Here is a 12,047-nt window from a genome sequence, read left to right on the forward strand (position 1 = left end):
ATGCACTGGGGAGGTGATCGGAAGGGGGTCTGAGGGGGATCTGAGGGTTTGGCCGAGTGATCAGGAGCCCACACGGGGCAAATTAGGGCCTGATCTGATGGGTAGGTGTGCTAGGGGGTGACAGGAGGTGATTGATGGGTGTATCAAGGTGTGATTAGAGGGGGGAAATAGATGCAAGCAATGCACTAGCGAGGTGATTAGGGTTGGGGTCTGAGGGCGTTCTGAGGTGTGGGCGGGTGATTTGGTGCCCGCAAGGGGCAGATTAGGGTCTAATCTGATGGGTAACAGTGACAGGTGGTGATAGGGGGTGATTGATGGGTAATTAGTGGGTGTTTAGAGGAGAGAAGAGATGTAAACACTGCACTTGGGAGGTGATCTGATGTCGGATCTGCGGGCGATCTATTGGTGTGGGTGGGTGATCAGATTGCCCGCAAGGGGCAGGTTAGGGGCTGATTGATGGGTGGCAGTGACAGGGGGTGATTGACAGGTGATCAGGGGGGATAGATGCATACAGTACACGGGGGGGGGGGGGTCTGGGGAGAATCTAAAGGGGGGGGGGGTGATCAGGAGGGAGTAGGGGGCAGATTAGGGACTAAAAAAAAAAATAGCGTTGACAGATAGTGACAGGGAGTGATTGATGGGTGATTAGGGGGGTGACTGGGTGCAAACAGTGATCTGGGGGGTGGGCAGGGGGGGTCTGAGGGGTGCTGTGGGCGATCAGGGGGCAGGGGGGGGGACAATCAGTGTGCTTGGGTGCAGACTAGGGTGGCTGCAGCCTGCCCTGGTGGTCCCTCGGACACTGGGACCACCAGGGCAGGAGGCAGCCAGTATAATAGGCTTTGTATACATTACAAAGCCTATTACACTATGTACATGCGGCGATCCGGGTGCTAGTAACCCGCCGGCGCTTCCGAACGGCTGGCGGGTTACAGCGAACGGGGGGCGGAGCCAGTCCCCGGCGGCTGATCGCATCACGAATGACGCGATCGCCGCATAGCAACACCCGCAGCCGCCCCCGCCGATGGGCGTATTGCGGTCGTTTGGGCCCGGACTTTGCCGCCGCCCATCGGCTGGGGGCGGTCGGGAAGTGGTTAAGAAATGAAGGTCAGTCAGTCTGGAAAATTGGGTAAACTTTGAAAGTGTCCCCAAGTGCAGTCTCAAAAACCATCAAACGCTACAAAGTAACTGGCTCACATGCGGAAAGGAAGACCAAGAGTCACCTCTGCTGCGGAGGATAAGTTCATCCGAGTCACCAGCCTCAGAAATCGCAGGTTAACAGCAGCTCAGATTAGAGACCAGGTCAATGCCACACAGAGTTCTAGCAGCAGACATCTCTACAACAACTGTTAAGAGGAGACTGTGTGAATCAGGCCTTCATGGTAGAATATCTGCTAGGAAACCACTGCTAAGGACAGGCAACAAGCAGAAGAGACTTGTTTGGGCTAAAGAACACAAGGAATAGACATTAGACCAGTGGAAATATGTGCTTTGGTCTGATGAGTCCAAATTTGAGATTTTGGGTTCCAACCACCGTGTCTTTGTGCGACGCAGAAAAGGTGAACGGATGGTCTCTACATGCCTGGTTCCTACCATGAAGCATGGAGGAGGAGGTGTCATGGTCTGGGGGTGCTTTGCTGGTGACACTGTTGGGGATTTATTAAAAATTGAAGGCATACTGAACCAGCATGGCTACCACAGCATCTGCAGCGGCATGCTATTCCATCCAGTTTGCGTTTAGTTGGACCATCATTTATTTTTCAACAGGACAATGACCCCAAACACACCTCCAGGCTGTGTAAGGGCTATTTGATCAGGGTGCTGTGCCAGATGACCTGGCCTCTACAGTCACCAGACCTGAACCCAATCGAGATGGTTTGGGGTGAGCAGAGTGAAGGCAAAAGGGCCAACAAGTGCTAAGAATCTCTGGGAACTCCTTCAAGACTGGTGGAAGACCATTTCAGGTGACTACCTTTTAAAGCTCATCAAGAGAATGCCAAGAGTGTGCAAAGCAGTAATCAAAGCAAAAGGTGGCTACTTTGAAGAACCTAGAATATGACTGTATGTGATATTTTTATTCATGTGTTTATTTTTTTAGTTCTCATTGCACAGGTGTTTATTGGTCTTGCATCACACTAGGTTGTATACTGAACCCTGGTTCTCCCCCTTTTGGGCTCAATATTGGGGTATTATATCTGACAGCAGCATTATGTCATTATACAATATATTGTATCATTTAGAGTGATTATTTCATATGCAGCAGGGATCATGTTGGAATATTTGCTTGTTTTTTAAATGGTTTTATTTTTTATTGAATCATTAATAATAAAGTTGCCAATCGATAACTAAACTCAACTCTTAATATCTGGGGATAGATGGCATTTGGGTCAGGTGCCTTGTCTATCTTGATCTCAGCATGCCTGCACACCTTCCTGTGCTATGCTAGGTACACACACCATAAAATTTTCTGGCAGATTTACCTGCCAAATCGATTATTTCCAACATGTCCGATCTGAATCTCGATCAATTTTCCGATCGTTTAATTTTTTTTTCAATTGATTTTTTCAGTTCTATGAAAATCAATCAAAAAATATAAAATCGGAAAATTGATATAAATTCAGATCGGACATGTTGGAAATAATCAATCTGGCAGGTAAATCTGCCAGAAAATTGTATGGTGTGTAGCTAGCATTAGGAAATTAAAGGACAACTGTAGTGAGATGTACATGGAGGCTGCCATTATAATTTCCTTTTAAACAATACCAGTTGCCTGGGCAGCCCTGCTAATCTATTTAGCTGCAATAGTGTCTAAATAACACACCAGAAACAAGCATGCAGCTAATCTTGTCAGATCTGACAATGTCAAGTACCTGATCTGCTGCATGCTTGTTCAGGGTCTATGGCTAAAAGTATTATGGTGGCCACTAATGATCCAATCTTTTTCATCCAATCTTACCAAATCTATTTAGTATAAGGGTAAATTGAGTGAATATACTGAATGAATACATTGGGCAGTTACCTTATATTACATAGAAATGGTAAGATTGGATGAAAAAGATTGGATCATTAGTGGCCACCTTTAGAGGCAGAGGACCAGCAGGATAGCCAGGCAACTGGTATTGTTTAAAAGGAAATAAATAAGGGAGCCGCCATATCCCTCTCGCTACAGTTGTCGTTTAATGCTGAGTACGGTGTCGGTTTTAACAGCCTCTGCCGCCACTTTTACCTGCTTCGGTCCAGCTAGCAAAAAAAAACAAAACACTAAATTGCGGAAAGGTTAAGGAAACCGAATGCTCCTGGGTTTGAAGAGTGGATGACTAGAGTGTCAAGAGTTCGAGAAAAAGTCATTGGCTTTCAGAAGAATGGATATTAGACATGTAATTATTGTAAACATATGGGAAGAGATTAGGCATGGAAAGGGTAAAGAACACTTTTCAGTGGGCTTATGCTGGGTACACACGATGCATTTTTTTTTTTTGTCAATTTCCCGTGCGATCGATTTTCAATTCGCTTTTTCCACTCGATTTTCTTATCAATTTCCATTCACGTTTATGAGAAATCGAGCCGTAAAACTATCAAAGTAATAATCGGACAGGACAGAAATTATCAATCGAACTCATCTATCGAAAAAAAAACGTGTGTACCTAGCATCATTAGTGCCATTCCTATGGCACTATGCTGATATTTGTTTTATCAGTTGGAGGACTGTAAGGGCAAAGAAAAGTATACAGTAGTTGTTTAGACAATGTATGAAAGATAAGACCACTACCTGGAGATCTGAATGACATTCGATAAGATAGGTAGCAGAATAAATCTGGACAACGATCATAGATAGAATCAATGTTTATTTATTTGTTGATGAAGATCACTGTATGTTAGCATATTAAAAAATAAGGAACAACTATGCCAACAATTGAAATGCTTTTACTTCTCCAATTTATTTGTACAAAATATCTGACTGTGTTGTAAAACAATCACTTTCATTTCATATAAATTATTTACATTTAATACTTTCAAGGAATAAAGATGCAACCATAATGATCAACAACATATTCAATGGGATATTACAAAAATCTTTCAAGGAAAAATTCTGTTTTCTGTGCTTTTGCATCAGGATATAAGGTGCTTTAGCCACTTTCTTGAGCAAGTGCTCCAACTCTGTATTGCAGTGAGTAAAATCTGCAGACCCATAGGGCAGAGATGGAGCTAGAAACAGCAATACAATGTATACAGTCACCAAATAAGCAGCTGGGTTCATGTTAATGGTCAACTGAGCTGGGAATACTGAACATCCACTTTCCCCACCATGTACAGTTTACTGCAATATTCCCCATTGGATGCTGGGCTTTGGACAAGCAAAGCCCAGAGAATATCACTGTTTTGTGTAAATTACAATTGCATATTTCATTTTACTGCATAGAAACATATCAGCCCCAATTCAAGTTTGCATAAATACATCAGGACACAATATACAATCACAAGCTAAAGCTTGTCAGACAGTATTTCAAAAAGTAAAGTGTCATAAGTTCTTAAAATGTAACTCTAGATCCTTCTACTGCATAGAGAGGAAGCCATCTTGTGATGTGAACTAATAGTCTCATGCATAGACAAGATATTTTAATCATTGCTTTGGAAACAACATGAATCACTCAGACAGCCTGTTTTTCTCCTGGCATGTCCACGTTAAACAGCACTGCCACTGTACAGACTGAGCAGAGTCTTTGTTCTATCACCCCAGACCCATTGAGGAATGATAGCTTTAGTTTTCGGCTCTAACCCTTCAGCACCCACTTTGTCAGGTTTTATTTGTGCTCTTTTGTCAACATTGCAGAGATGTCGCCACACTTCCAGATGCGGAGACACCAAAGCTGTTACTGTCTTGTGTATTCCATTGGGAGTAAATTGTCCCCATATTCCTTTAGAGAAGCCTGTGGGCTGTTCACAGTATGTTCAGTTCACAGCTGAGGAATGAGTATCATCAAGATAGCAGCAGAGGAGGATTTCTCAGAGGGAGACACAAACTATCACCAAAACCTGACAAGCGATCTAACCTTTTCCCTGCGTCATTTAAAGGTTAAATGACCACTGCAGCTAAATATCAGCTTCTCTGCTACCCCACAGTCACTCAGGTCATACAGCAGCAGAATAGATTTATAAGTATGTTAAAAGTAATCAAACATGCCAGTGGTAAATATCTGACAGTTTCTCATTTGTCAGCAGGGCTACTTATGTGGGCAGATCTTTTCGTTCACTTGGCCTCTTCCACCAGTTCTTATAACAGACATTTCTTCTCTGCACACAGTGGTTATTCATTAAAGGGGACCTGAAGTGAGAGGGATGAGAGATATGGAGGCCAACATATTTAATTTTAAACACCAGTTACCTGGATGTCCTGCTGAGCCTCTGCCCCTAATACTTTTAGCCATAGACCTTGAGCAAAACATGCAGATCAGGCGTTTCTGACAAAAATATGATGCATACTTGTTTCAGGTGTGTGATTAAGACATAACTGCAGCCAAAGAGTCAGCAAGACTGTCAGGCAACTGGCACTGCTTAAAAGGAAATAAATATGGCAGCCTCCAAGTACCTCTCGCTTCAGGTTCCCTGTAAGGCAATCAAACTTAAAAAGACTTTCTGTAAATTTTTAAAAAAAACATAACAAAAAAAAAATTAAAAAAGTAAGTACACTTAATTTTTAATTATTATATCAATCAGACAAATGATCAGAAAAAGTTATCCGTCATGTAGCTGAGCAGGTGAATGGGGGAAGACATTACAGGAGGGAGTGGTATATAAGCAATGGCTTCATATATATGTACTGCATTGGGCGATACAGAGTTAGCAACAGCAGCTATGTAATTGAAGCTAGATTAGCTTCTTGCCAAAATCCGATCCATCACTGAATGAAGAAAGGTGGTAAGTGGGTAACCAATCAATATCAAGTAGATCTCGATTATTAATTTGATTTAATAACATATTGTTGGGAGAAGAGACCAAGCAAGATGGGGGGTTTCTGTCAATAGCCCTATTTACAGATGAGGAGCAGACTGATATGGAAAAGCAACTGAAAATATATTAATCTCCTTAGCAGTAATCACAAGTTCAGCATGGGGTAAAAAAAACATGCCAGGAGCGGTATCCCGAAGCTGAACTCATGGCAGCGGCCGGAAGTTGTATGCAGAGCAATGTGCGTGGCGGGCATCTCAACTCACCTCCCAGGGATCCCGACGTCGACCGCCATTCTTCTTCCTCTCTTCCGAGGCTCTGCTTCCCCTTGGTGAGATTGCGTCTGTCGTCATGACGACAGCCGGAAAACTCACTATAGGGTTACAGCGCCACCTGATGGACGGAGGGAAAACTGCAGCGCTGAATCCCTGGTAGGTTAGTGAGTGCTGGGCTGCTGCAGAACTCCCTAGCAGCATGATTTTTTTCCCCAGGATTTAGGATCTAAAAGCATGCAAAAAAATTGCACCGCTTTTAGACCACAAAATCCAGAAAAAATCATAACGCCAAGGGGGTTAAGGCGTATAGAGATACTATATAAAGGACTATGGGCCCTGCACAGGGGAAGTCTGAAGAAAAAGCTATATGGCAGCTGCCACAGCCATCTCCTTCCAAAACTGCAAATGACCTGCCTGTCATGCTAATCCTTTAGCTCTAGTAGAGCCTGAATCACAGGTCTAGAACAAGCAACAGGGAATGGAACTCCAGCACCTAATCTACATTGCTTGGCCAGGTCACACATTCAGAATATATTAAAGACTGTTTCATCTTTAACAATTTAAAAACAAAACAGTGTTTTAATAAACACAACAAGGGCAGCCTCCATAGACGTCTCACGTATATTTCATTTATAATTTACAAGGCTGAAGTGCCATTTTATGCCTTTACAGCAACCTGATGCAATGATGTAATGTGCAGCCATGATTCCTGGTCATTGTATGAATATGTCAGAAATATATAACCCAATGTGATTGGTCAGGTCCAGTGAGTTACATTAGGGAGTCTGGTCACCAAATGCTCGTTTAGTGGCTGGCACCAATTCTAATTCTCAGAAGTTTTCAGCAACTCACATAATGGCTTCCTCTATGGAGCAGAAGTCAAGTACACTTCATAAAAGAAGAAAGTAAAATAAAAGATTAAAAGTTCCTTTTACAGAAATAAACATTTAGATTAGCAAAACAAAATATGTTTAAAGTTTCCACATAGTAAAACAATAATTTAAGTGTAGAAAAAAAACACACACACACCAAGTGACGGACTAATCACAGTACAAAAGAACTTTGGTTACTTGATATTATAACACATTATTTGGTAACTAGACTAAAGAGTGTATATGTACATGTGTATATATAAACATATACACATACATACTAGATAGAGCTAAAGTAATTGTAAACGTATAAAGTCTGTAAACATGTCTATACTGTACAACTGTGCAAGAATCCATGTGTGCACGCTCTGGCTAATGCAGGCTCCCACATACTAACATCTTGCTCCTTAGAATAAACTGAACAGATTTAATTTACTTCTGAGTGAAAAAGAAAACATTCTCATCATAAGAAAAATAGTAACTTTGTAGCCTGAGCATAAGTCATTCTATGGCAAAACAATTACAGACTTCCTACAATTCTTACATAACCAGAAGAGAACAACTTAGGAATAATGTTTGCAAGAAATTAAGTGTTTAATGACTGGAGTACTAGAGGCAAGTAAAGAAAAAAAAATATAAACACCACACACAAAGAGGATGTAAGGTGTATAGTAAAGTGTAAGAATCACAAATACACACAAGAACATACAAAAACTAAAGTAATATACAGCCATTAAGTAATCTTTATAGCCTAACCCCACTTTATACAGTGTTAGTTTTGAAAACTGTATCCAAAAGCACTCATAGGTCCAAATGCAATCTGTAGTTCATCATATAACTGCACATTTGCAACCATAGCCACGCCCCCTGTGCATGTCTCACCATACATCATCCTCTGCATTGGAGCACGTTTGATATACTGTAGTTAGATGAGTGGGCGGGGAGTATGGCCATGTCTTGTGAAGCTATGTCCTTAACTACTAAGTGTGGGTGAGGACAGGGTTTGTAAGAGGTTGTTCTGCTGCTTCTACCCAAAGAAGATACTTATGTATGGTCAGGTGGGGAGTAGTGTGTCTATGGTCACACCCAGATATGACTGTATAGCTAACATTAGCCTTACTATATGGATATGCTAATTGCCAATATTTCACGACTTTCATTGTAATAGGATTTAAATGCATGGACAAAATGACTAGTTATGATTGGAGGAAGTGTTAAAAGCCTCTGTGTGTTTTCTAACTTTATGATCATGTTCCTTTCCTGGGGGATTGGTTTCTCTTTTGCGCCATCACATTTTTTTTTTAAATATGCAAAATCAATAAAATGACTGGGGGGGGGGGGGGGGGGGATGTAGCTATGGTCGCTGTTTGCACATGCAACAAAAAAGTTAAAGCTTTATACACTTGTTTTCTTTTTAAACTAGCACTGTAGAAATAGTGGTAAGGTGGCATAAAGTGTGGCCACACCCCCTGTGTTTGTGTTAAGGTTGTACTTTGCCACAAAATGATGTAGTAACTTGTTGAGGTGGTTTTTAACTACAGATAACCGGGGTCAATACGTTGTTGTGCTTTACAGAGATACCGGAAGTTGCCACAAAAGCAGCTTCAATGCAAAAGAGGTAATGTGTAGCTCCGTGTGAATTAAGGAAGTTTGATGATTAAAATTGTACGTTTTATTGCTGTTTGCATTCTTGCTGCATAGATCTCGCTTTCACGTCCTGCCATGGTAATACTTGTCACTAATACGGAAGTAAGAGTGAAAAGTATTCAACAGGAAGACCAAAAGCAAAGACAGGAGGTTCTAAGCTTTTCCCACCATTTCCAAAATAAAAGATTTAGCTAAGGTTCTTTCTTAAAGTGGAACCTAGATGAAAAACGAACTATAACAAGTGACTTGTCTATATATCTTATCTAAATTCAGATAGTTTACACAGCATATCTAGCTGCAAACAGCTTCAAAAGTTTATGATTATTTATTACTGTGATACAATGAGGGCAGCCATGTTCTGTTTGTCACATTGTCACAGGCTGAGAACTGGAGATGCTATCAGCTTGCCTGTGTGTAAATTCAGTCCCCTCTCCTCCTCCCCTCTGCATCTGAAATCAATGGCAAGTAACCTCCTCCTACTCCTCCTCCTGCCCAGACTGAGCTTTCATACGCCCTTGCTACAGTGCCAAGGCACAAAAGGAGCTGTGGGCGAGGCTTGGTTAGTTTATAGGGAATTAGGGTATTAAACAAAACAAAAAAAGTATTTGGCTTGAGGAATGCCCTATAAACTATATGAAAGGAACACAATTATGCAATGAGTAAAAGTTTATCTCGGATCCACTTTAAAGTTAGCCATAGACAAGAATGCACGATCCACAAATGTTTCTTGTTCCAACATACATACAATTCAGTTTACCCACTCATTCCTGTTCACACTCTAAAGGAGGAGTTGGCAAAGGCAAATGCCAGCCAATTTCGGTGGGAACCTGTAGCAACAGGAAAGGGTTCTCCAATTTCTCAGAAAGCCATCAGTCCCTGAGACAACGTGGTTTACAATGTCTGCCATAGACATGAGCCAGTCATTCGACTACATAAAATCAGCCAACATTCGCCATATGCCTTTGACCAATTTCAGGTAATACATCCCCTTGCAGTGGGATTTCCAATGGCCATCAGTGCAGGCAACATATTAATTTTGAAGAAGGCTCTAACTGCACATGCTGACCCTTACAGGTAAAACACAGTATTCCAATTTGGATGTTCTCAAACAAATCAGGCAGGCAGGCAAATCACTGACAGATGAAAGCACTACCATTGCTTAAAATGGCCAGGAGAATGTGAAAATAACTTTCGGAATAAGTTGTATTTCACAAGTATAAAAAAAAATAATACATAAGCACTTATCATAAGGGATTAAAAAAAAATTCACAGTTTGTGAAATTTAGTTGATTGAAAACCTCTGGCACAAGCTGTGATTAAATATGAACCAGCCTTGATAAAGACCATAGACCTTGGAAGTGGTTTTATCTTGTACGTTAGGTGACAGAGAAAAATCAATTAATTACTTGATTGGAATTTCTTTTTTTTCACAGTTTTAACTTCAGTAGATTTTGACCATGTAGGTTGTCTTTTCTAAGAGGTAATATGGGACCAATGTCCCTAAATGGTAAAACTTAGGCAGGAATTTTGCAGTAGGAAGATTTTGTGGTAGTTACAGTGAGGTGTCTTTCTGGTCACTTCCATCAATCAGAACGGCAAACACCACTACAGAGATTCCCTGCGAAAAAAATCTATATACTTTGTTGTAAACTTAGCACTGTTCCACATTTCTCCGTTCTATTGTCTTTAGTCCACCCCATCAAAACCTTGAGCGTTTTCTATTGCTATGTGTAGTTTATCCCATAGGTCTTCAAATGACTCATAAGGAGGTAAATCCAGGCGGTTAAAGCTGAGAAAAAAAAAGGGGGAAAAGTTAGGAAATTGTCACTTCCAAGTAGGTTTTAACAGTGCTAATGAGTAAAGAGAATTACCATGTATGAGCTCTGGGAAGTTTCTCCGGAGTGCCCCATTTTTCAATTGTAAATAACTGTGGTCCATTGGAGCCTGAAATCACATATCCATTATTCAGAATGTATCTGTGACAAGACCTGTATCATCAATTACCCTTCAGATGACGGTTATTAATTGATAAAACAAACCAAAATGGGTATCCCCCCAACCTTTCTCCCATCATAAAAAAAAAAGAAAAGAAAGAAAAAGAAAAAAGAAAGCCAAATAAAAAAAAAAAAAAAAAAAAAAAAAAGATGGCCTTGGTTTATGTTTTTTTTTTTTTTTTTAGAGAGTTTTCACATTTCATTAGACATTTTTACTAAATCTAGTATGTGATCTACTGAAAATATCAGCGTAAGATGGCCTTTAAAGTATCCATGCAATCAACCAATTTTAAAAGACTAAACAATGCCTACAGTATATGACTTGTCAGCAGCATTGGGCACATGTAGGCAGTGGTGCTCATCCGAATTCCGGATATCCGGGTAACCCGGATATCAGTACTTTTTTTCCGCTATCCGATTCGGATTCCGGATTTTTTAAAAAAATCCGGATAGCTATCTGAGGATATTTGTGCGCATAACGCGGATATCCGCGGATATCCGGATCTGAAATACTGTAACTAAGGAGATGATGTCCTGGAGCCAATCAGGACGTGGCAAGTGCCACTTGGCAAGTGCCAAGTGACACGTGCCACGTGCTAAGTGCCAATTGCAACGTGCCACGTCCGGCATGCTCCTGGCACACATTACACCTGCTGCATTGCCCTGCTCCCTGTGCAGCTCCCACCGCCAGGCCAGGGTGCCACAGGCACTGATACCACCTATATTTAACCCAAAACACAATTGCTGCGTAATTTTTTGGAGGCGTCTTGGCTGAAAACTGTCATGTCCCAGTTGTGCGGTTGGACTTTGGACACAATGTGGGCTGCACGACCGCTGTCTGGAACCTAGGCCTAATGGTGACAGCCAATTTTTTTTTTTTTTTTTTGGGGGGGGGGAGGGGGTAATTTTAAGTCCCCACATCATCAATTAGTGTTCCCCTTTACAAAATAATGATGCTACATGCCTCATATACCCAAAAAACCATTTAAAGGCCACTTCCGGTTTTTCTATCCGGATATCCGAATTTGCCCGGATATCCCGGATACTAGGGTCGGATATCAGATCCGGATTGGAAAATATTGAAATCTGATATCCGTCCCGGATATCTGGGTATCTGGAATCAGATCCGGATTTTGAAAAGGGGTATCCGAGCACCCCTGCATGTAGGAACACTGTAAATGGGTCAGCTATAGTTAACATTTATGTGGAAAACAGAAGTAGTACATATTTTTTACTTTTTAGAATATTGAGTTCACACCATAAATTGTCATTGGGCCTCGAGACCAGATCTAATGTTTCCCAAGATGGAAAAAGCA

At 41.3% G+C, this 12,047-nt stretch overlaps 1 protein-coding gene across 3 annotated transcripts in view; it reads right to left on the reverse strand.

Annotated features, from left to right (window-relative positions):
• Nucleotides 1–3,876: 3,876 nt before the first annotated feature.
• Nucleotides 3,877–12,047, reverse strand: part of NEDD4 (NEDD4 E3 ubiquitin protein ligase) — a 172,402-nt gene continuing 164,231 nt past the window's right edge. For all 3 annotated transcript variants that reach the window (XM_068275495.1, XM_068275496.1, XM_068275494.1), the window contains 2 exons: nucleotides 10,609–10,681; nucleotides 3,877–10,526 (listed from right to left, as the gene is read on the reverse strand). In XM_068275495.1, coding sequence (XP_068131596.1) covers nucleotides 10,424–10,526; nucleotides 10,609–10,681 — 176 coding nt within the window. In that variant the 3' untranslated portion in view covers nucleotides 3,877–10,423. The remainder of the gene's footprint in view (nucleotides 10,527–10,608; nucleotides 10,682–12,047) is intronic.

This window comes from Hyperolius riggenbachi, chromosome 3 (assembly GCF_040937935.1).
Source record: "Hyperolius riggenbachi isolate aHypRig1 chromosome 3, aHypRig1.pri, whole genome shotgun sequence".
Lineage (NCBI taxonomy): Eukaryota > Metazoa > Chordata > Amphibia > Anura > Hyperoliidae > Hyperolius > Hyperolius riggenbachi.